The sequence below is a fragment of the Arachis hypogaea genome, chromosome 9, assembly GCF_003086295.3.
Source record: "Arachis hypogaea cultivar Tifrunner chromosome 9, arahy.Tifrunner.gnm2.J5K5, whole genome shotgun sequence".
NCBI lineage: Eukaryota > Viridiplantae > Streptophyta > Magnoliopsida > Fabales > Fabaceae > Arachis > Arachis hypogaea.
Window position 1 is genome coordinate 30,439,715 of NC_092044.1, and position 23,750 is coordinate 30,463,464.

General features: G+C 36.2%; 1 protein-coding gene across 3 annotated transcripts; it reads right to left on the reverse strand.

Moving 5' to 3' along the window:
- Positions 1-20,264: 20,264 nt before the first annotated feature.
- Positions 20,265-22,627, reverse strand: LOC112710799 (uncharacterized). Of its 3 annotated transcripts, none has more exons than XR_003157030.3 (4): positions 21,922-22,627; positions 21,276-21,491; positions 20,771-20,837; positions 20,265-20,538 (listed from the first exon to the last, which is right to left on the reverse strand). XR_003157030.3 is itself a non-coding variant. In XM_025763203.3 (3 exons), the coding sequence occupies exons 1-2, from the start codon at positions 22,309-22,311 to the stop codon at positions 21,279-21,281; spliced, it is 603 nt and encodes a 200-aa protein (XP_025618988.1). In that variant the 5' UTR covers positions 22,312-22,627; the 3' UTR covers positions 20,648-20,837; positions 21,276-21,278. The 3 variants fall into 3 exon arrangements, 1 of the variants encoding a protein (XP_025618988.1); XR_003157031.3 differs by having other exon boundaries at positions 20,265-20,541; XM_025763203.3 differs by lacking the exon at positions 20,265-20,538 and having other exon boundaries at positions 20,648-20,837.
- Between the last annotated feature and the right edge of the window lie 1,123 nt (positions 22,628-23,750).

Below are 23,750 nucleotides of genomic sequence, written 5' to 3' on the forward strand. Positions count from 1 at the left end.
ATATAACTTTATTCTTGCAAGTCACTAATTTTCCATTCATAACTTTTTGACTTAATTTAACTCATTCTTTTTGGTACACTTTCATCTGAATGTAGAAAAGTTTAGTTATTATTTTTTACCCTTTTTTAAATCTATATGCCACCATTATTTCTAAAACATATGTCTAAAATGCTATCCTTTTTAAATTATTTATCTAGGTGTTATCGCTTCAATAGGGTATGTTTATCTTTTTTTACTGTGTTAACTTGAGGCACTAAATCATGAAGCACTTTCAGGAAAAAATTGCCAATAGCAGATGTTGAGTCAGGAAATAAAACAGTTTTTTTTTTTGTGATGACTAATATTTATTGATTGGGTTAAAAGTCCAAAATGTATTTGATGTGTGTTTTATTATACAGGTCCGAATTGGTGTTTTTAGTGACAAAAAAGAAAACAAATCGGCTAGTTACTTAAACATTGTTTGTGTTGTTACTACTTGGACAAATATGATGAAAAAATATTGCTCTATGGACAACCATTAGTTTCGGATAAGTCATATCAAAGGGAAAGAAATCTTTTTCATCAGCTTGGCATAACAATCAAAAAGCATCGGATTGAAATGGAGAAAAAAGATGAAAACTTGGAACAAAAAATTTTTTTGGATGGTGCTAAGTTTGCTATTATAAATCAAGGATAATAAAATCATCATGGAGAAACAACATTTGGCTGCAAAAAAGATGTACGTAATACATGTGCTGTTGCAACATTTGGTTTTGTAAATTGATTCACCCACTATTCTGCTGTTGTGCTTGGAATTTGTCTTTATGTAGAGCTTTAATTTTTGGAGGAAATACACCTCAATAAAAGGGGTATTTAACCATATTTAAAAGCAAGGAGTAAGAGCATATTTTAGGTCATGGGGGAGACTTACATAAAGATGGGAAAAACAATTTTTTTAAAGTTGCTGACGTGTCACTCTATGATTGGTGTTTATTAAAACCGGTTAATAAAATTTATTTTTAAACCAAATTTTTTAAATTTGGTTTGATCTGACTGGTTTAAATAAACCGGTCCGAATTTTTTTTTTCTATTCTTAAATTCACCAAACTATGTCGTTTCATAGTTTCTTCTCCTCCCTCAACATCAGCTCTCTCATCTCTCATACCACTTTCACAGAAGCTCTCTCATCTCTCATATCTCATTGACGTGAACCTAAGTTTTCTCCTTCTATCGGCATCGGTCTCTCTCACTGTCTCCGACAAGCTTGTCGTCGGTCTCCTGCGGTCTCCGATCTCACGTGCCTTCCTTGCCCTCGTCGTCACTGGCGGTAGTAGCAATAGCTCCCGGACCTGGACGTTGTCGCCGCTCTATGTCTTGTCACTGCCTCGCAGTCAGTCTCGTGCCATCATTGCCCCCGTCGACGCTGAGACAGAAGCAGCAGGTTCCCGACTTCCTCCTCGCCTTCAGCAACTCCTCGGCTTCCTTCGCATAACATGGTCCCAATTTGGTGAGTTTAACAAATTTTCATGTTCGTCTCTTTTGTATTTGGTTGCTGTGTTTGATTTTTTTTGCCAAAAATAATCACATTGAGTGAAGATCACCAATATGGGCACATGGGTATTCATAAAAAGATGAACTGTATGAATGATTGAAGCCAAAATTATGGTTTTTTACTATTTTATTAATACTTGTATAATTGGGATTAAACAAAATTAAATGGGTTATGCAAAAAACTGGTAACTAAAATTAAAATGGATTTTGAAATAAGAAGTAGTGATGAAAGAAAAACAGTAATATAAAAAAATATAATTGCAGAGGTGCAAATTACAGAAAGAATGTATAGCTATATATATGATAAGGTCTTAATATTCTGGTATGTCATTCTTTCTGTGTTGAATTCTTTGTCTTTTGTATACATGTTAAAGGTTTGCTGTGTCCTGTACTTTTTCATTGAGATTAAACAAAACATTCGAAGGGACAAATCCCAAATTGAAAAATCAGATAACCAACAGATATATATATATATATATATATATATATATATATATATATATATATAGATAGAGAGAGAGAGAGAGAGAGAGAGAGAAAGAGAGAGAGAGAGAGAGAGAGAGAGAGAGAGTTCTTTAATGTCTACTAGACTGTATCAAGAGATTAAAACAACGTTTCTATACGTATTCTATCTCAAAATTTAAGATATATAGAGAGAGAGAGAGAGAGAGAGAGAGAGAGAGAGAGAGAGAAAATTTAAGATATATAGATAGAGAGAGAGAGAGAGAGAGAGAGAGAGTTCTTTAATGTCTACTAGACTGTATCAAGAGATTAAAACAACGTTTCTATACGTATTCTATCTCAAAATTTAAGATGCACGCACATCCAATCATGAAAGTGAACATTTGCAATGGCCATTTTTAATGGTTAGACTTGAGATCTTATTAAAATATATATTTATTTTTACGATGATTTAGGTAGTTATAAAGTGTTATTAAAATTGAATTGTATATTTACTTTTGTTAATAACTGTATAATTGTATAATTCTACTGATGAAAGAGAAACAGTAATACCCTCTATATATTGAGCCACAAGTTAATGCTTGCCAAAATGTTATCATTCTAATGCCTACTATTGAATCTTGATAGCTTGATCTATTGCTGAAAGATTATTGAGATGAATTTAGTATTGATAACATGGCACTGAAATTTGAGTTTGTTGCTGTTCTACTCAAATAATCTTGATAGTTAAATATTTTTGTTGCTAAAACTCATTAATAAATTGAATTTGTTAGTGATTGAACCTTGAATTTGTTACTTCTAGTCCCCTTGGGTTACAATTCCTCTTTGTATGTTGCATTTTCTCTTCATAACTTGGTTTTAACTTATTAATTTTTGATTTAAAATTTGAGTTGCATACAAAGCTCTTGGTAACTTTTATTTTAGTCTATTTTTTTAGTTTAGGTTAAGATGTCTTATGAAGCTATCTACTACTTCTACCTGTTCTTGTTTAGGGGGTAAAATTTTCACTTTTTTACATATATAAAATTAGAAAGAAAACGAGTCTGGGTGCAATGGATGTTGATTCGGAACCACTCAATTCACAAGACAACGTTGAAGATTGCTTGATGACTGGTATGGAAGAGAATGTAAATTGCACTTGTGATTGCGGTGGCAGCAGTAGCAAGTGTGTTATTGTGATGGTCGATGATATTATAAATCAGACATTTAAAACATCGGATGCAGCTTATAACTTGTATGTGCGTTATGCAAGGTGTGTCGGGTTCAGAGTTCGCAAGGGTGAAACAGCGCGTGGAAAAAGATAGAACACAATGCAGAAGGCAATTTTTTTGCAACAAGGAAGGAAAGAGAGCCGAGAAATACATCTCTAATTCGAATAGGAAGAGGGAGCATAAAGCACTGACTCGTACGGGTTGTGAAGCCATGCTTGCGGTGTACTTTGACACAAAAACTTCAGCTTGGAGAGTTAAAAAATTAGTTGAGAAGCACAACCTCGATCTTATCCTCCAATGTTTGGTACACCTAATTCAAAACCACCGTAGGATGACTGAGGCTCAAAAAGTTCAGGCGAACATCATGCATGATAATGGTCTACCAACCTCTAAAATAATGGGACTAATGGTAGGCCAAGTCGGGGGTTATGCTATTGTTGGGTTCACAAAGAAGGATCCGGATAACCACAATGAAAGAACCCATCGTGAAAAGCTCATTGGTGGGAATTCTAATACAACCTATCGGAAGAATAAGTACAGAAGACCGTTGGTAATCTTCTCGGGTTGTAACCATCACCGTCAAACATGCATATTTGGCTTTGCCTTGATAGAGAACGAACAAACGACAACATATACGTGGTTGTTACAAAATTTTCTAGATGTCATGCTGAACAAGTCTCCTAGTATTGTAGTCACAGAGGTGATGAGGCAATGAAGGCAGCAATTCAATAAATCTTCCCAAGTGCAACTCACCGATTATGTGGTTGGCACATTCAGAAAAATATAACGGCAAACATAAAAAGCAAAGGTTTTTCCGACGACTTCAGAAGATATTTGTATGCTCCACGGCATCCGGATGAATTTGAAGAATATTGGGAGAATATGATAAAAAAAAATACAGGTTGGAGGAAAATGAATGGGTACTAAATAAATATCAAAAGAGGAAAAGTTGGGCAAGCGCCTACTTGCGAGATAAATTCTGTGCTGGATTTAGAACAACATCAAGGTGTGAAGGGATAAACAACTTCATCAAGAGGTTTATTGGCATTCGCCAAAGCCTTTTAGAGCTGGTCTAGAATCTTGAACATGCTCTTAGGGATTATAGACACAACGAATTAGTTTCTCAATTTAAGATGGTGTATGGAGAGCCTGTGTTAACAACTCGCTTAGTTGCATTGGAGCTTTGTGCTGCAAATTTTTACACACAGGAGATGTTTGGCAAAATAAAAATAGAGATTGAAGGAGTGGTTGCATTAGATATTATAAATGAGGAAAACATATCAACTACTGTTGTGTTAAAAGTTAAGGAGTGTGACAAAGGGCAACATATATACACCGTACTTTATGAGCGCAACACTGAGAATATGGAGTGTGAATGTAGTAGGTGGAGTAGTAAAGGCATTCCCTATAGGCACATGTTTTGTGCCATGAAAAGGGTAGGTTTATAGAAGTTGCCAGAAAGTCTTCTTTTGAGAAGATGGTCCAAGGATGCCAAAAAGTATTTGGATGAAAGTTTAGTTGGAAGCACTGTGCAAGACAGAGAAACAGAATTTTTAATATGCTATGGCGCATTGTCAGTGGCAGCTACGTGGATGGTATTCTTAGGAGCTCAAGATGGTCCTTCTTTCCATGACACTATGAATGAAGTCTCTCGTTTGACCCAGACACTAGAGCAGAAGTCGTGCTTGAAAAGAAGAACAAGAGATTCTCCCATGCCGAACTTTGTTAGTGACCCTTCAATTGTCAAAGAAATATTGCTAAAATAATTCTTACATCACCAATTATTAGCTTGCCGGACATAATAGTCAGAAGAGTCTCACGTGTGCCTATACAATGATCGTCTGGAACAAGCACTTCCTTTAAATCATGTAAAAGAATATTATACTATGGTGTTAGAAAATGTTAAAAAAATAATTACATGACAAATCAACAATTAAAATGAGAAATAAATTAATTTTACTTACTTCGGATCCAAATTATTTCCAAAGATGTAAGCAACAATGGCCAGCTCATATTCAAAAATTTTCATCTCTTTAGTTGGTCAAAATAAAAGGTCCAAACACTATAAAAATAATGTCAACATTAATTATTTAGTCAAAGTGTACATACAAAATTCTATTAATAACAATGTTATCCTAAAGACCGAAACTTACATGTGACATGTCATCTCCATCTATATTTTCCATCCATATTTGAATTGTAATTATTGTAATAAAGTCATGAACGGCCTGGAGGGAGCTTCTCCCGAAAATATAATTCTTTCTGCAAATCTAAAAAATATGACAATTAATTTAAGAAGGCAAATATGGAAGATATAACAGAAAATTTGGTAATGATGTTAATGCTTTGACTATCACAATATAAATGATGTTTATGCTTTTAATTTCTCTAGAAAGAAATAACAAGAAATTTGGTATGATTGAGATTTGATAATATGGAAGCTTTTTGCTGTGCTTGCGAATAAATATTGATTCAAAAATCCGTTTAGAGTGCTTCCAAAAGTAGTCTAAATTGGCTTTGCGCTTTTTCCCAAATTGGTTATTCAATTTGAAGAGTTTCGTGTTGATAATATTCAGCACCAAAAATGTCACTTTTTAATTTAAGTAGCATATTTATCTTACAAAACTATTCTTAATTTTCTTGCTTACTCTTACAGCAGGTGGATAGAGAAAAACAAAATTGCCATAAAATCGCCCTTAGTAAGTTGCAACTAATTTAAGGTAGGTTGATGGAAAGTAGCAACTCTACACATATCACAAGTCACAATTGTATTCTTATCTTACAAATAATATAGAAGATTAGATAAGAACAAATTATAATAGTTTTGTTCATTTTTATTCTTTTATTTAAAAGGATTTAAGAAAAAAATAATGATACAAAATATAATTATAAAAATTATTAACAATAATAAAAAATAAAAAATAAATTGTGACATTTGTTAAAAAAAACATAAAAACCTTAACTTCGGAGACCGGTAATCCACGCTTTCTTCCTTTGAACTTCAGTGTCTTTTTTTTTGTTACTGGCTCATCACCCAAATACATTGCGGGTTTGACGTCAAGAAAGCGTTTCAAACTGTCTGACGGTGGTGTAACAGCTAGAGCAGTATTCGAAAACTTGACACCGTGACTCTCAATTTTTGATGAAGAACCAACCATTTCTACAAACTTTGGCAGAACCATTGTTATCCCATCCATAACAGCTTCGCGTATTATTATTGACAGTGCCTCGACAACACCCTTTTCAAGCTTCAAGATGCCATAAAATAAGACATGAATTATTAAATAATAAGGTAACAACACTGTAAATCTAGACGTCACAAAAGATAACTACACACGTGTTTAAAAAAACTTGCTAAAAAAGCAAGGCATCTTTGGCTATGACAGCCAAAAAATACGTTACTTTCTCATCCAAAGCAGAAAAGTGCATGATCGATTCTCTCTTAAAAGTTATAGCGGCTGCCAGTGTTTGCTAGTCAAACCAAATAAATTTCACTATTGATATTAAACTAAAAAAATAGAAAATAAAAATAGATTACAAAAGATTGATAATCATATTTTTTATTTAACAAAAACAAGTATGATTACCTTACGCATTCTCTTTGCTCCTCCAGTTTACTGTGCCTGAAAAAAAGTGCTTAGTTTTAAAACATCACGTAAAATACTGTTATTTATAGTGATAACCAACAAAAATGATGCAGAAATCTAATTTTATTATAAAGATATCCTAATAAATAATAACAATATTCTAATTTCAAATCTGATATTCAAAATCAAATTCAATCTAATAATTTTTTATAAAAATGTCCTACAAAATAATAAAATTAATCCAATTTATGATCTCATATTCTAATTAAAGATCTTATATTGAAATTATAATTTACCCGTTTGTTATGAGAGTGGCCTGCTTCCACGAATCTCTATCGTTGCTACAAGGAATCACAAACCACCACTTAGAAATCATACAATTACATAAAGTTGGCATAGATCTTGTTGTCTCCGTAATCTCAACGGCAGTAGCTGCAATTATTAAGGTGAAAAGAAGTGACAAAGGGATGTGGAAAGATATTGGGGATGCGAGACCTGGAGAAGAGATTAGAAGACTATCGCGATGTAGAGAGACATTGGAGATGCGAGACCTGGAGAAGAGGAAACAGCAGCAGTGATGGTCAAGTAGATTGGGGATTAAAGAATATGAGAAGTGGATGGAAAGAGAAGGAAAAGAGGAAAATGTGGAAGTAGAAATAAAGAAATGAAACAGCGTAATAGGTTTCATAATTTTTCAAAGTAACTAATGCATTTTTTTAATTTATACATTTATCTTAAAATTAAATTAAGACAACTCTATTATAATTTAAAATTAAATGTTAATAAATAAATATAATAAAAATAATAGGATATTTAAGACATAATTTTAAATAAATCAAATTATACAGTTAATATTAAATAAATTAAATTAAATAGTCTTATCCTATTTATCAACTATACTACCAATTCATATATTAATATTAAATAATTAATATTATATTACATTGTTTGATATTTGGATATCTAAACAAATTAATTATTGGATATGATATTTGTTCATACCCTGGGTCAAGCTGTCCGACCCGGGATGTTTAGCGACAAGCCGACCGACCTCTTTAGGTCAGACTATCCGACCTCTTCTCAAAGAGCTCGGCCAATATCCAACCTCTTCTCAAAGAGCTCGGCCAAATCGCCAAAGGAGACCAAAGCAGGCCCAAAACGAAGGAACACAGCCCAATCTAAAGGCAACCAAAGCCCAGAAAGATAAAGGCGGTTCCCCTAAAGATAAGATGACCTCACTCAAAGATAAAGATAAGATAAGATAAGATAACTATCTTATCTCCAGAAAGGTCACTCCTCACCATTATAAATACACTGGAGCACCCAGGTATAACTCATACTCTGATTCTACTCAATACCTGCTTAATACCGTTGCTAACTTAAGCATCGGAGTCCCTTGCAGGTACCCCCACCCTCCGGAGACGAAGGATCAGCACCACCACCAAGTCCAACAAGTCGGACACACCAGCTCCGGCTGCCGTACACCTGCCGGACACGTCGGCTCCGACCAACACAGAAGATCTCATCCGAGATCGACCTACAGTTTCAGGTAACCCTCGGAACATTGGCGCCGTTGCCGGGGAACTTGAAAGTCATCCCATCACCATGGCGGACAACCATGATAACGACCATGACTCAGATCTAGAGGATAGAACGCCGCACAAAGACGCGGATACTACACCAAAAGATACTCCTCAACCCAACAAAGGCGAGAATTCGCCAAACGAGGAGGCCATGGAGGTACTTCTAGAGCGCTTAAAGCAACTCGAAAAAGAGGTGAGCATCAACGAGAAGCTGAGAAAGACCTACGAAGGGAAGTTAGGCGACGCCACGAGTTAAAGGACAAGCTCCTAAAACTCGAAGCAGATCTCAAGGCCACAACAACTCGATCCGGTCACGAAGACAGCTCCTACAAAGATCAAGATCCATTCACCAAAGAGATCACGAAAACTAAAGGTCCCAAAGGACTTCAAAGCTCCAGACATGACCCCGTACGACGGCACATCAGATTCAAGCCATCATCTTAGCAATTTCAGAAGCAGGATGTATTTCACGGAGGCCTCAGATGCAATCCGTTATTCTCCATCCATAAGGACAAAGCCAAACACGCACCGAGCCTATTAGGGATCAAGCAAGGAGATCGAGAGAGCCTTCGCAACAACATGGAAATATTCAACAAAACATGTATGGGCATACAAAGTCTGCCAACAGAAGCAGCTATCAGGGGCCTCATCAATGGTCTACGAAAAGGACCTTTTAGCCACTCAATATCTAGGAAGCACCCAAACATCTCTAAACAAGGTACAAGAACGAGCAGAAAAGTACATCAATATGGAGGAAAACCCTCGACTAGGAGAGATCTCAAAAACCGAACATTCCTACTCCTCTCGGGATAAGGATAAAGAGTCCAAGAAAAAAGAAGATCAACATGGAGAGAAGCCTAGAAAATACCACAATTACACCCCTTCGGGTGTCTCTTATGGATGTCTACCGAGAAATATGCAACACTGAGAAGAGCCCATCAACCCGCCTAATCAAAAAACAAAAGAGGTCGGACGCATTGAAGGTCCACCTCACACCAAAGAGGTCGGATGCGTTGAAGGTCCACCTCACACCGACGAGGTCAGACGCGTTGAAGGTCCACCTCGCACCAAAGAGGTCGGACGCGTTGAAGGTCCATCTCACACCAAAGAGGTCGGACATGTTGAAGGTCCACCTCACACCAAAGAGGTCGGACGCGTTGAAGGTCCACCTCACATCAAAGAGGTCGGACAAGTTGAAGGTCCACCTCACACCAAAGAGGTCGGACGTGTTGAAGGCCCACCTCACACCAAAGAGGTCGGACAAGTTAAAGGTCCACCTCACACCAAAGAGGTCGGACAAGTTGAAGGTTAACCTCACACCAAAGAGGTTGGACAAGTCAAACGTCTCAAACCAAAGAGGTCGAACGAGTTGAACGTCCACGTCACACCCCTGAGAGACATGTTCATGGAAGATTCGCAGGAGGAGGGATCTCTAAATCATCTCGCAAAGGACACCTCAAAGAGGTTTATTAAGGAAGGGAGAGAGGTTTAAATAGGACAACGGGGTGCAAACAAGCCTTCCGAAATTTCAAAAGTTCTTGGGGCAACCACCCATTCTTCCCCAACCAAGGGAAAGTGAAAAGCTCATATTATACCTCGTAGTGGGAAGTCGGGCAATAGCCTCATCACTAGTTAAAGAAGACAAAAGTGGACAACAACCCATCTACTTCATCATCAAGGCTCTACAAAGGGGCTGAACTATACTATCAAAAGATAGAAAAGTTCGCCTATGCCCCCATACTCACCTCTCGATGACTCCACCCATACTTTCAAGCTCACACTATCAGAGTTCGGACCAACCAGCCCATCAAAGGCATCCTACAAGAAAATAGACTTAGCAGGAAGAATTCTACAGTGGGCAGTCAAAATCGATCTTCGACATAAAGCTCAGATAGCCATCAAATCATAGTACTTGGCCGACTTCATTACAGAGTACACTGACACCCTGGGAACTCCTACAAAATGTAAACTCTACATGGATGACTCTTCAAACAAAACCGGGAGTGGTGCATGTGTAATTATAGAAAAGCGATCAGGGAAGCCAAATCAAGCCAAATGACCAAGCTAAATACGAGGCACTACTGGCTGGTTTAAGGCTAGCTAAGAAGGTAGGAGCTTACCATGTCCAATGACTCACAAGTAGTCACCTCACAAATAGAAGGGAACAACCAAGCTGAGGATCCCACCACAAAAAATACCTTGGACAATTCAGGGGACCCTGGACAAAAATAGAAAACAGCTCGGACATTTTGGGGAATATGAAGTCTGACACATACCTCGGGAGCAGAATGCCCGAGCTGATGCATTTTCAAAATTAGCCAACACCAAACCAGGAGGCAATAACAGAAGCCTCATCCAGGCTACATTACAAGACCACAACAAGGAATGAAAACAAACCCTCTCCTCGAGGTCTGGCGACACCAACTCATTCTATGGAACCTCCTAAGTCGCACACAGTACTCAGGGTCAGCCACAGTAACACGCATTAAAACTATAGAATCCAGTCAATCAGACATGCCGTCCGAGATCTTAGTAGACATCTCAGCAATATTTTTTCAAGAAGACATAGGTCAACCATAGGGTTATTACCAAACAACTCAGACAAATAAACAACTCGGACAATAACAGCGAAACATCAGATGTCAGATACAGCAGTAAAAGAGAAACTCCATGACTCACACGAAAGTCCAGGGGCACCCTTTGGAGGCAACAACAGGGCAAGAACACAGAGAAGAGAAGCCGACAATCTATACCCAAACAGTCCGAACACCTCTCAGACAAAAGATCAAAACAAAAGCTAAAACTTTTATACAAAAGGAGTCAGGCAACGATGAAAAGAAACAGGAACAGCAACAAAACCCTAAAAGCCCACATTCTTCTCAAAGGGGAATGACCAAAAAAAAGTCATCACAAACGATCAAAGACGTAAGCTTTTTGCAGAATGAACCAAAGTTCTTCAGAGCAAAAACCCAACTACAAAGTCAAAGCTTTACATCAAAACATAGCCCCACCAGAAGAGCTCCAACAAGTCCTATGGGCGTATCGGACAACTCCACACTTCACCACGGGGGAATCACCCTTCCGATTGATTTACGGAATGGAGGCAATGATCCCAGTAGAGATCAAAGAAGGATCCCCCAGAATGATCTTCTACAATGAAGAGGTCAACTCCCAAATCCAAAGGAAAGAACTCGACCTACTTCCAAGAGTCCGAGAGAGAGCTCCGATCAAGGAAGAGGCATTAAAACGTCGAATGGCCTCAAGATACAATCAGAAGGTAGTACAGCGAAGCTTTGCCAACAGCAACCTCATCCTAAACCGAAATGATATCGGAATAACTCGACCTGGAGAAGGAAAGCTAGCAGCCAACTGGAAAGGACCATACCAAGTTGTTCAGAAGAACTGGGGAAAGGTTGCTACAGACTGTCCGAACTCAAAGGGCAAGAGCTTCCAAGGTCATGGCATGCCTGCAATCTAAAAAGGGCGCTAGGCCGAGATCTAAAAAGATTGCCCAACCTAGAAAGGTAAGTACTAACATGTACACACTCTTATCTTTATATTATTGTTTAAAAGATTGCAGATTCCCTAAAAAGTTTCCTACCAAGACGCCCGACTACGGCAGGTCGGCAAGGTGAAACACCAAAATCACCGCCCGATCACGACAAAGTCGGCAAGATGAAAACCAAACTCATCGTTCGATTACAAAGCGACAAGTCGACAAGGTGAAAACTAACTTCACCGCCTGACCACGATGAAAACTGAATTCATCATTTGATTTCGATAAAGTGAAAAGAAAATTCACTGCTATACCAAGACGCATTAATCTGAAATGCAAATTTCACTGCCGGATCACGACAAGGTTGGCGGGGTGAAAACCAAATTCACCGCCCGATCATGATAAAAGTCAGGAAAGATGAAACCAGAATTCATCGGCCGATTTCGACAAGGTCGGCAAAAAAGTGAAAGCAGAGTTCATCGCCCGATTATAAAGTAACAGATCGGCAGAAAGTGAAAAACAATTTCACTGCACGATCACGATAAAAACAACCGTCCGATAAAGGTGAAAACGCGATTCACCCAAAGGACGATCTAGAGATGACAACCACTTTCTACAAATCGGCAAAGATGAACACAGAATAATGTAAGAAGTTATCGAAAGTGATCTAAAAAAGAACCTGACGAGGTCTTACGGATCGCTAAAATAATAACTTAAGGACTGGTCGAACGTTAAGAAGTCGAACCAAGTCAACCCAAGTTATAAGTAAATCCTGGAAAGAGGTCTGGCCAACCCTATTAAAGAGGATTACTTTAACTTAGAAGGGCCTGACATAACAAAGTCAGCCCAAAACAAAAAGTTATACAAGTAGTCCCTGAAAGAGATCTGACAAAGATCCAAGAAAGAGGACTACAAAAAATAACTTAAAGGAGACCGACGTAACCAAATCGGACTCCTACCACTAAAAAAGTTATACAAGTAGTACTTGAAAGAGATCTGACAAAGATCCAAGAAAGAGGACTACAAAAATAACTTAGAAAGAGGCCGACATAACGAAGTCGGACTCCTACTACCAAAGAGTTATAAAAGTAATCCCTGAAAGAGACCTGACAAAGGTCCAAGAAAGAGGATTACGAAATAACTTAGAAGAGATCAACATAAAGAAGTCGGTCTCCTACAATGGACAAGTTATAAAAGTAATCCCTGAAAGAAGACCTGACAAAGGTCCAAGAAAGTGGATTACAAAAATAACTTAGAAGGACCCGACATGAAGAAGTCAGCCCGAGCCAATTAAAGCGACTGCTTGGACCGACAAGAAGAAGTCGGACCAACGAAAGCTACAGCTTGGACCGACAAGAAGAAGTCGGACTAACAAAAACGTGCGCTAAAACGGATATAGCTCCGCCCAAAAAAGCCACGGCTCCACGACAAGGCTATCAAAATTGTTCAGACTGACTAAAAAGTATTCTACGAGAATACTAAAAATTCGTCGGACAAGTTAGCCCCAAGGACCACCTCGACCAAACAGAAAGTGGACGAAACCAGAAGTGATCAAGAGAGGTCGGACAACAAAGTACCGACACTCTACAAAGATCCACAAAAACGGACAAAAACATCTCGCAAATGGCCAGAGAAAGGCCAGGAATGTTTTGCTAAAAGGTACGAAGTCTTGAAAAAAGAAACTACTTAAAAAGCGAAAAGCACAGCCTCAAAAACAGAGCTAAAAAGTCATCCAAACAAACTATAAAAAGGTTCCCCATCGGAACACTACCTAAAAAGTTGTTGGATTATGACTAAAAAGCCCGAACAGTGAAGACAAACAAGTCGGAAGAAGGTTGAAAAGTCCCCTCAACAAAGTAAAAGGGGCAATACCAGACTCGCACAAGGAGAAACTACTCAAAGATCGACCAAAGTCAGGATGCTTGAGCACGACTTCCCCAAAGAGATCAAATCTCTGAAAAGCACGATCTCACGGAAAGATCGAACTCAAGCAGGGGAAAAGTCATATAGGTCAACGTTAGATAAAGAAGAGGCGCAAGTATGACTTCAAGAAAGAACAAGCCAAAGGGTTGGGAAACAACTTAAGGCTCAAATGTGCTTAGCCAAAATGGATAAGAAAAGGGCTACGAACATCATCCGATACTAAAAAAGGTTCTATATAAAGAACACTAAAAAGTCATGGGACAAGTCACTAAAAGCTCGGATATCAAGCCGCAAGGATAACTTTGCCAAAGCAGAAGGTTGTCAACACAAACTTAAAGCAAGGCGTGATCCAGAAGGCAAGGGTAGAAAACCCGCACTACCACTCAAAAGAGGTTGGACTATGAAGTACCAAACCTCTAGAAAATCTGCAAAGATTGCGAAGCAATGAAGAAACAAACCAGACAGATGCTTGATCACGACTTCCAAAGAGATCGAAGCTCTGAAAAACACGATCTCACGGAAAGATCGAACTCAAGCAGGGGCACTGTTCATACCCTGGGTCAAGCTGTCCGACCCGGGATGTTTAGCGACAAGCCGATGACCTCTTTAGGTCAGACTATCCGACCTCTTCTCAAAGAGCTCGGCCAATATCCGACCTCTTCTCAAAGAGCTCGGCCAAATCGCCAAAGGAGCCCAAAGCAGGCCCAAAACGAAGGAACACAGCCCAATCTAAAGGCAGCCAAAGCCCAGAAAGATAAAGGCGGTTCCCCTAAAGATAAGATGACCTCACTCAAAGATAAAGATAAGATAAGATAAGATAACTATCTTATCTCCAGAAAGGTCACTCCTCACCATTATAAATACACTGGAGCACCCAGGTATAACTCATACTCTGATTCTACTCATACCTGCTTAATACCCTTGCTAACTTAAGCATCGGAGTCCCTTGCAGGTACCCCCACCCTCCGGGGACGAAGGATCAGCACCACCACCAAGTCCAACAAGTCGGACACACCAGCTCCGGCTGCCGTATACCTGCCGGACACGTCGGCTCCGACCAACACAGAAGATCTCATCCGAGATCGACCTATAGTTTCAGGTAACCCTCGGAACAATATTCTTTTGATTTTCTTTCTAATTTTGTAACTTTAATATGGGTACAAGATAGATAAACTCTTATATTATTTGGAGAAAAATAATATTCTAATTTATTACTAATTATACTAAATATAAATTATACTATAATTGTACAAATAATTTACTCTTCATTTATTAGCTATGTGTGTGAATATATAGACCTGCACATTATACATATCCACGACTCATCGGTTTAGATAATCAGACATAGCAATTAATATTTTTTTTAATTATAATTTAGAGTTAAATACTAATGAATAAATATAACGAATAATGAATAAAGTATTTTTTATTCAAAATTTACATCTAAATTATGTATTTTTATTTATTATTTTTAGAAAATTATGAAAAGAACTCAATTCAATTATAACGAACTAATTCTGTCTGGCATTGTAAAATCCTATAATCAAATCAACTTAAAAATATGTATAAATCCTTACAAAAAAAAAATTGGCAACATCTATAGTTTACATATACATTCGAAATTTTAAAAAATTAATTTTTATAAATATTATAAAAATTATTTTTACTTATTAATTTTTATATTAAAGGTCTTTTTTAATAATTAAATATCTTTGATAGTCTTTACCGTAATTTTTTTAAATTCAATCTTACAAAATTTTTGAATCCAGTGATAGAAATGGACAAAAACTCTAACTTTACAAAATTTTTGAATCCAGTGATAGAAATGGACAAAAACTCTAACTTTAGTCATACAGTAGAGAAATAAAAATCTTGAATAGTTATACTTTGAACATGTATTAACGTCATTAAGCTATAATGTAAAAGATGCTAACAAGTAAAAATCATAATTATATAAACCAAAAACAAACCTATTACCTTTTTTTTAAAGAATATAATATTATAACTATTAATAAAATCTTATATTTTTAATCTTCATTTTATTTTTATTTTTTTATATATATTAATCATTTTTGTAAAAAAATATATTTTTAGGTTATTTTTTATTTATTTCTTTCTTTTAAACCTATTTTTTCTCTATATTTCTATCGTATTCAAGAGACAAATATATTTTTAGAGTATTGATAAAATGGCCTCTCTAAATTGGTATCCATCCTAGACACAAAAAATTTATCACATCCTACAATCACACCAATCTTTTTAGAGTGTGGATCTTATCCGATGGGATGACAGTGCGGATCAGATAATATTCGCCATTGTTTTTGTCAGCGCTTATGTTAGAAAGCATTTGGAAGAGCGACATGAACTGAGAGACTAAGATTGACAGACAGAGACTGAGAAACTGAACTTGAGAGACAGAGACTGAAAAATCGAGACTGAAATAAGTCTCCGTATTGTATTTGGTGTAAAGTGAAAGACAGAGACTAAAATAAGACTGAAGCTCTAATTTAATTTGTACACAGAGTAAACTTGAAATTAATTTATTGAAATGATGATATTTTAGGTGTAAAATATTATTAAAGTTTCAGTCTTCGTCCAACCAAATTTCAGTTTCATGTCTCCACTTTTTGGAGGTACTTCTGAAATTTTGGGAACAGATACTAAAATTTTAGTAGTAATTTCAATCTCTCAATCTCCGTTCTAGATACTGAAATTTTTGTTTTCTCCTTTTCTTACTTTGGCTATCTTTTATGTTATAAAAAAGATTTTAAATTTCTTTTAGTACCATATTAAATTCACATTAATATATAAGTTCAAATTAAAGTTCAAAATCTGCCATCAACATCATCATTTTAATTTATCAAACTGTTAACGAAGTAAGTTCGAGTTGGCTATCATTCTTCTTTGACTCAATTATAAATCTATAAACAAATCAAATTCATGATGTCATTATATTAATACAATAATAATTTATCATTATTTTATTTTAATACTTGATTAAATTGACATTAATTGCTATTATTTTATTTTAAACTTGATCCTGGATAAATTTATTTTCATTAGCTATTGTTACAAAAATAATTCAAATGAATATACTTTAATTAAGTGAATTAAGTTATTAAACATAATTTTTAGATTAAATTTTGAGAATAGAATAATATTTTAAATTTTATTCATGTATCAAAATCTCGTGATTAATGTAATTTACATAGTTATACCGATATTTTGTTTCCTAATGTGTTAGATATGATATGATTTTATTCTTAGTTCTTCATTATTGAATTAATCAATAATTTTTTTTAATCTTAAAATATTTTATACTTACATTAAAATAAAAATTTTCAGTTGTAGTTGGATATTGGTCATTTTTATATAGAAAAGTTATATATATATCTTGCATTTCATATATAGTTAAAATTAATGATATCATTAGAAAAAGGAAAGGAAATTTTGACATAAAAACTATGTGATTTCATTCTTAAAGATTGGCCATCATTCAAAGAAAAAGAAGTAATTAAGGATCTCAATTAATAATCCATTATTTAAGTAAAACAACACAAAATTGATATATACACTAGCAAAATCAGACCACTAGTACATTAGATAAGAAAAAGATTCTTACATTAAAGATGACTGGTTTTTTTTTGTTTAATAAAAAGGTTTAATTGGTTTAAATGATTAAAATAAAATATTTTTCGTATAAAATTTTAAATTTAGATATTATAACTAGTCCAACTGATCCAATTAAATTTAGCAAAATTACGTGAAATCACCTCCTATGAATTCATAGTTTTTAATTATCTTATGTAATATAATTATCTTATTTAATTATCATCTCTTATGAATATATATTAAGGTTCTGAAAACCGAACTGATCATTGAACCGTTCTAGTTACTGGTTCACTAGTTTATAAGTTCAACCGGTTTGACTGTGGTTGAACTGAAAAAACTATTTTATAATAAAATAATAAATAAAATATAAATAAACACATTAAAACATAATTATAAATTTATAATTTAATATAAACTTTAAAATATCATCCAATTTTAAAGGGAAAGCTCTAAGATGGTTTCAGTTAAGGAAGGTGCTCAATCCATTTGCCAATTTGAAAACATTGAAAATTGCTTTCTATCATTGCTACCAACTTGCTACCAACCGGATATGCCTCCAGCTTGCCAAAAATTTGCTGAAATGAAGTTGCAGAATGGAAAATTGAGTGGGAAGAGATTAAAGCTAGATTAAGGCAACAACAGCAACCACCACAAATGGATATGCCTCCAAGCTTGCCAAAAATTTGCTAGAATAAAGTTGCAGAATGGAAAATTGAGTGGAAAGAGATTAAAGCTAGACTAAGGCAACAACAGCAACCACCACAAACGGATATGCCTCCAAGCTTGCCAAAAATTTGCTGGAATGAAGTTGCAAAATGGAAAATTGAGTGGGAAGAGATTAAAGCTAGACTAAGGCAACAACAACAACCACCACAAATCAATCAAGAAGCAACTAAATCTCAGCTATCAACAAAACAAGACTCGCAGCAGCATCAACAGAAATTCAAGAAAAAAGAGAGGCCGAAATCGATGTAAATTCAGATTCAACAAGCAATTTAGCAACAAGTCCAACAACAAATCACAAATTCAATTTCACAAGATCAGTTCACAAATCAACAAGTCTAGAATATGAAATTGACGAAGAAGAGGAATCAGATTTCAATTTTGAATTTCAACCACAACAACAATAAGAAGAATCAAACAGAAATTGCAGATCAAACACGAATTCAAAATTCAAATCAAGAAATTCAATAAAAAATAACTCTAAATCCAGAAAATCAAGTATGCTTAGAGAATCAAGTACGCTTAAACAAAGTTCCCAGTTCAGTTCACACTTCACAGAGCTTCACAGCCTTCACACTTCACAGTTCAGTATCACTATATCAGATTATCAATATATCAGACTTTAGTGACTTCAGTTCACAGAGCTTCATAGATTCAAACAATTATTAAATCATACTCATCAGGGAGACAGAGACATACAACAGTTATTCAATCAAACAATCATTGTAACGAGGGACAGAGACAAGGAGCAGAGTGACCAAGACACCTTCAGTTCACAGTTCAAAAAATTACCTGGAAGCTCGAAGACGCCTTCAACAGAGCATGCAAGAGGGAGACAAACTGATAGAGACACCGAGTGACCAAGACAATGAGCAGTGGTAGAGCACCTTTGAACCGAGTGACCAACAGAGCTAGGAACGACAGCAGCGTGGCTGCGCGACGGAGGCTTCAACGTTTCCTAGGTGGCTGCGTGACGGAGATTTCGACGTTTCCCAGGGTGGCTGCGCAAAGGAAGGGGAGGAAGCTTGCAACGGCTGCTGCGCGATGGAGGAAAAGGGAGCGACCCCTATCGCGACGGCGGCGGCACAAGGCGATGGCTGAAGTGCTGAATGGAGATGAGGGACGGAGGTGAGGGACGATAAGATTGGGAGGATGGAGTCAGGGGTTAGGGCAAACTGGAGGCTGGATCTGGGATTCTGGGCATATGGAGTTACCCACAGAGACTGAAACGACCGCGTTTGGACGCGCATTCAAAAAATCGGCTGGGTCACGGTTCGGTTCGACCGACCGGTTCAGCGGCTCAACTCCAGTTTTTAGATTTTTCGGTTTTGCTGTTTGTTTGAATCGTCTTTCTTCACAGTTCACAGTTCAACCGGTTCGATCGGCTGATCCGAACCGGTTTTCAAAACATTGATATATACTAATCAATGCTATGTCTATGGCCTTCTTGTCTTTTCCATCAATCTCATGGATCACATTTTTTGCTCCTTCACTTGCATCCTCTCTTCAAGTTGCAATTGAATTTTGCTAGCTGTGCTAGGCACATAATTGAATTGAAACATAGTTATACGATATTTTGGACAATGTATAATAAATCTATAGATTTGAATTATCTTAGAGGGTCTATTATTATCAGTGTCAAATTCAAGCGTATGCTTGCAATTGTTTGTCATTGGGATTTGGGAAATCAAAGTGCAAAGGACGACTTATTTGATTTAGGCGCCGCTGCTTTGCCTTTCTTCTTTTCTTGAGCTCTCTCCAACTCATAACTCTTTCGTCACTACCTCATGCTACCCCTGGCTTTGCCACTAAAATGGTGCAAAAATTGCATAATCTCATTTGCGATAATTTGAAATGAGTGACAAAAAGACATCTTGTCAAAAGAGTAAATTAAATAAAATATAGCTAAGTAATTGAAAAAAGAAAGAATATAAAAAAATTTAAATAAAATAATCAAGATATCTCCAAATATAAATAAACTTAATATAATTCATGGTAAGGTGAGATAAAGTGGAATATAGTTTTTTTTCTCTTGTAGTCTTTCAATTAGGAGCAAATTTATTATTATTATTATTATCCACAAAAGCTTCACTAGCTTTAAAAAGTGCTAAGGCCAATCGCAAAAGGAGGCAACTCATGCACATAATAATCTTAATATGATTATAGGTATAACACAATTTAATTAGACAAAATCACAGAGATACTCGTGAACATTGAACAAAGGGATATGACACCAAAAATAAAGAAATAAATAAGAAACTAGCTTTTGTTATCGTAATAATCTAGCTATTTGAAGACTTGTTTTTGCAAAAAGAATTTAGAGCAAGTTGCTTTGTAAGATAGACTATGTTATCTTCTTTAGTATCATTTGATTGCATTCCTATTTTCTTCTCTTCTGCTTTGGCAGTATTCTGCTGAAAATTAACAGACAATTTATTACAAAAGCTCAAGTAAATTTACCCAAAAGAAGTTGTTATAGCATGCAAATCAGGAACTAATAACTAATGTAGTAACATAGCATTACAAAATTACACCTGTGATTAACTTTAAATACTGCAATTCACATACTAATGCTCCAATTGCAAAGGTGAATGAGAATCATCCCATTCAACAAAAATAGAATTTACTTAGTAACTGTCATACCCATATCCTTCCGGTCCTCGGATTGTACGCTTAGGCTTGCTTCGATATTGTTCTGATCCTCCAGTAGCTGATAAGATTGTATATAAAAGTTAGAATATAAAATAAAAAGGCACTCTTTTTCACTTTTAAAAGCTAATACCAAAATTTCCTAAATTTTTTTATTAGTTTACCAAAGTGAAAATTTGGTTTATGCTTTTCATAAGAAGCTAGAATAAACCATCAAACTCCCCCTTGGATCGTTTAACAAAATAATTTCTCGCTGTTCTCATAGAAGTCAAAATCATCTAGTAGAGATGTCTTGGTAGAATAGCTTTTAAAGATATTAAGCATCTCCAAGCCCTGCTTTAGTTCAATATGCAAACCATGTAAGCACATGTTTACGGAAGTTGCAGTTTAACAAAGGATCTAAATAGTATTTTCACATGGTTATGCTGCAACAAACACTTTCCCCCTAATCACACACAAGCAGCAATCTGTCTCCTAAACATTGAAAACTAAGAATTACCTCTTATGTGTCCCTAGTGTAAGTAACGTCCCTATTCTCGTTTTCAACGATGATATGAATATGACAAAATTGAGCGTTGGGAACATCTTTTATTATATGCCACCTAATTGGAAAGAATCCATTGTATTTGTAAAGTTTCCAAAACTTCATGTCTTTGTTGAAGTCCACTGGTCCAAGCATCTCAGCTACTCCAACAAACTGCCGGCTAGCATTCACCTAATTTGACAACACATAAATACATATCCAATCTAAGAATATTCATGAATAAATATGTAAGTATATGAACTCCAAATTCGACAATATATGTTAGACTAAAGAAAGATGGTCTTATGTATTTAAACAGACAATCCAAGAATATGGACATCTGTAATTATTGGACATAAAACCAAAAGGAAAATATGCTCATCATCCTAAATCACTACCACCCATCCACTACCCCATCCCTTTTCTTTCCACCTAACAATTCAGTATCAGCAACAGCCATAAAATAGATTTAATAAAAATTTTAAATTAAACAACAATTCAGCAAACATCAACCGCAATTTCAGATTCAAAATCAGCAACAGAAATTAAAAAAAAATAGAAAGAAAAAACGATGTTATGTTCTTCAAAAATTAAAAAAACATAAAAAAAGGAAGAACGAAACCTTTGCCAACGATAGTAGAGACAGAGCAGATGTACAACAATGATGGGGGAGCAATGAAACCCTTGCCCAACAACGACGGAGCGGTTGAAACTCTAGCGATGGCGGCGCAGCAGAACATAGTGTGACGGAAGAGGAGCCAGAGCCTAGGCCCCGCGACGGTGAAGAGAAAGCCTGCAGATGCATAGAGAAGATGAGGGGAGCAGCAGAGGGTTGGTCCAACAGCGACGGAGCGGCTGAACCCCGGCAACGGCGGCAATGGGGAACACCAGCGACGGCGGCGTGACAAACCCCAGCAGAGAGAGAGAGAGAGAGAGAGAGAGAGAGAGAGAGAGAGAGAGAGATGAAGAACGACAAGCCCATCTTGACAAGTCCTACAGCCACACGCGACATCGGTGGCCACCTTCTGTCACCTCCCTCTTCTTCATTACCTTTTCTTTCTTCTCCCTCTTTTGTTCCTTTTCATTTTGATTTTTCTGTTTTAGGTGGAAAGGGGTGGGGGTAACCGCCGCGGGGGAGGGGGGCTACGTTTTTTTGGGGTCAGATTGAGGGATTGAGATGTTTAGATTGGGCTTGGCTTGGCTTGGGGTTGGGTTAGTAAGGATTTAAGGTTAGACTTTTTTCCAAGGACTTAATTGTAATTTTAAAATTTTATGGATTTAAATGTCTGCGAAATAAAAAAGTTAGGGATATATTTGTCATTTTAATAAAAAAATTTAAATATGATTCAGTTCAGATTGTGTAAACCGATTGGATCGAATCAGATAATTATAATAAACCGATTTTATTCTGGTTTATTCAAAATATTTTATTGATCAGTTTAATAATTCGTCCAATAGCAATATGACACACGTAACGTCTTTAAAAAAAGACAACATTCTTGCATTCTTTTTCTCTTTTATTTTAATAGTTGAATATCATAATTTTTTCTAGGTTTATCTTTTTTTAATGGATAAAAAAATAAATATGTGAGGCATTTGCAAAAGTTAAAGAAAGATAAGGCAAAGAGATATAGACTTTGAAAAAAATTATTTATATCAATATTTTGATGTAATTTTTTATTTTAATTCATGAACCTAAAATATTCTTCTTGCTAAATTGAGAGAGCACTTAGTGTGAGTGAGTGAAAAGCTTTGTGAGAAACTTGAGTGATTTCTAGATAAATTAGGTGTAATTCTTTAAAATTGATGTCTGTAATTTCTCTAAATTTATACTAAAAATTTTATCATTATTATTGTGGAGATTGAATGTAGGTCACGTGGCATAAGATGATTGAATCAGCATACATAATGGTCCCCCCCATTTCTGCAACATCATCAACCTCAGTTCTCTCCTCTTTCTCTTTCTCTCTCGCCATCAGCCCCTCATTGTCACTATTCATTGTCGTTTTGCCATCGCCAACCGTTTCCCACGACTCCAGCCATCGTCGCCATTGAGGAGCGTCCACCGGGAGTTTGTTTATGCCATAGAAGAGCTTGTTTTTCCCTTGTGAGTTGCTACCTCCATCGTTCGTCACTGCCGCCGTTTACCTCTATCAACTACGATGCTACCCTTCCTCTTTCATCTAGATGTGTCTTCTTTCCTTCTTTCTTTCATTTTTTTATATTGTTGGCATTTGCTAAACCCTAACTCTATACTCTTCTACCTCCAGTGTCCATTGCTGCTGCTACCATGCTAAAAAAGTTTTTTACACCACTACTGTCTCCAACTAAGTGAGTTATTAATAATAAATAATTGACTTGATAAGTATTTTTGGTTTGATTTTTTCTTAGTAATAACTGATTAGTTTAGTTTTACTAATTTTTTGTGTTTAGTAAAATATTAGAAATCGA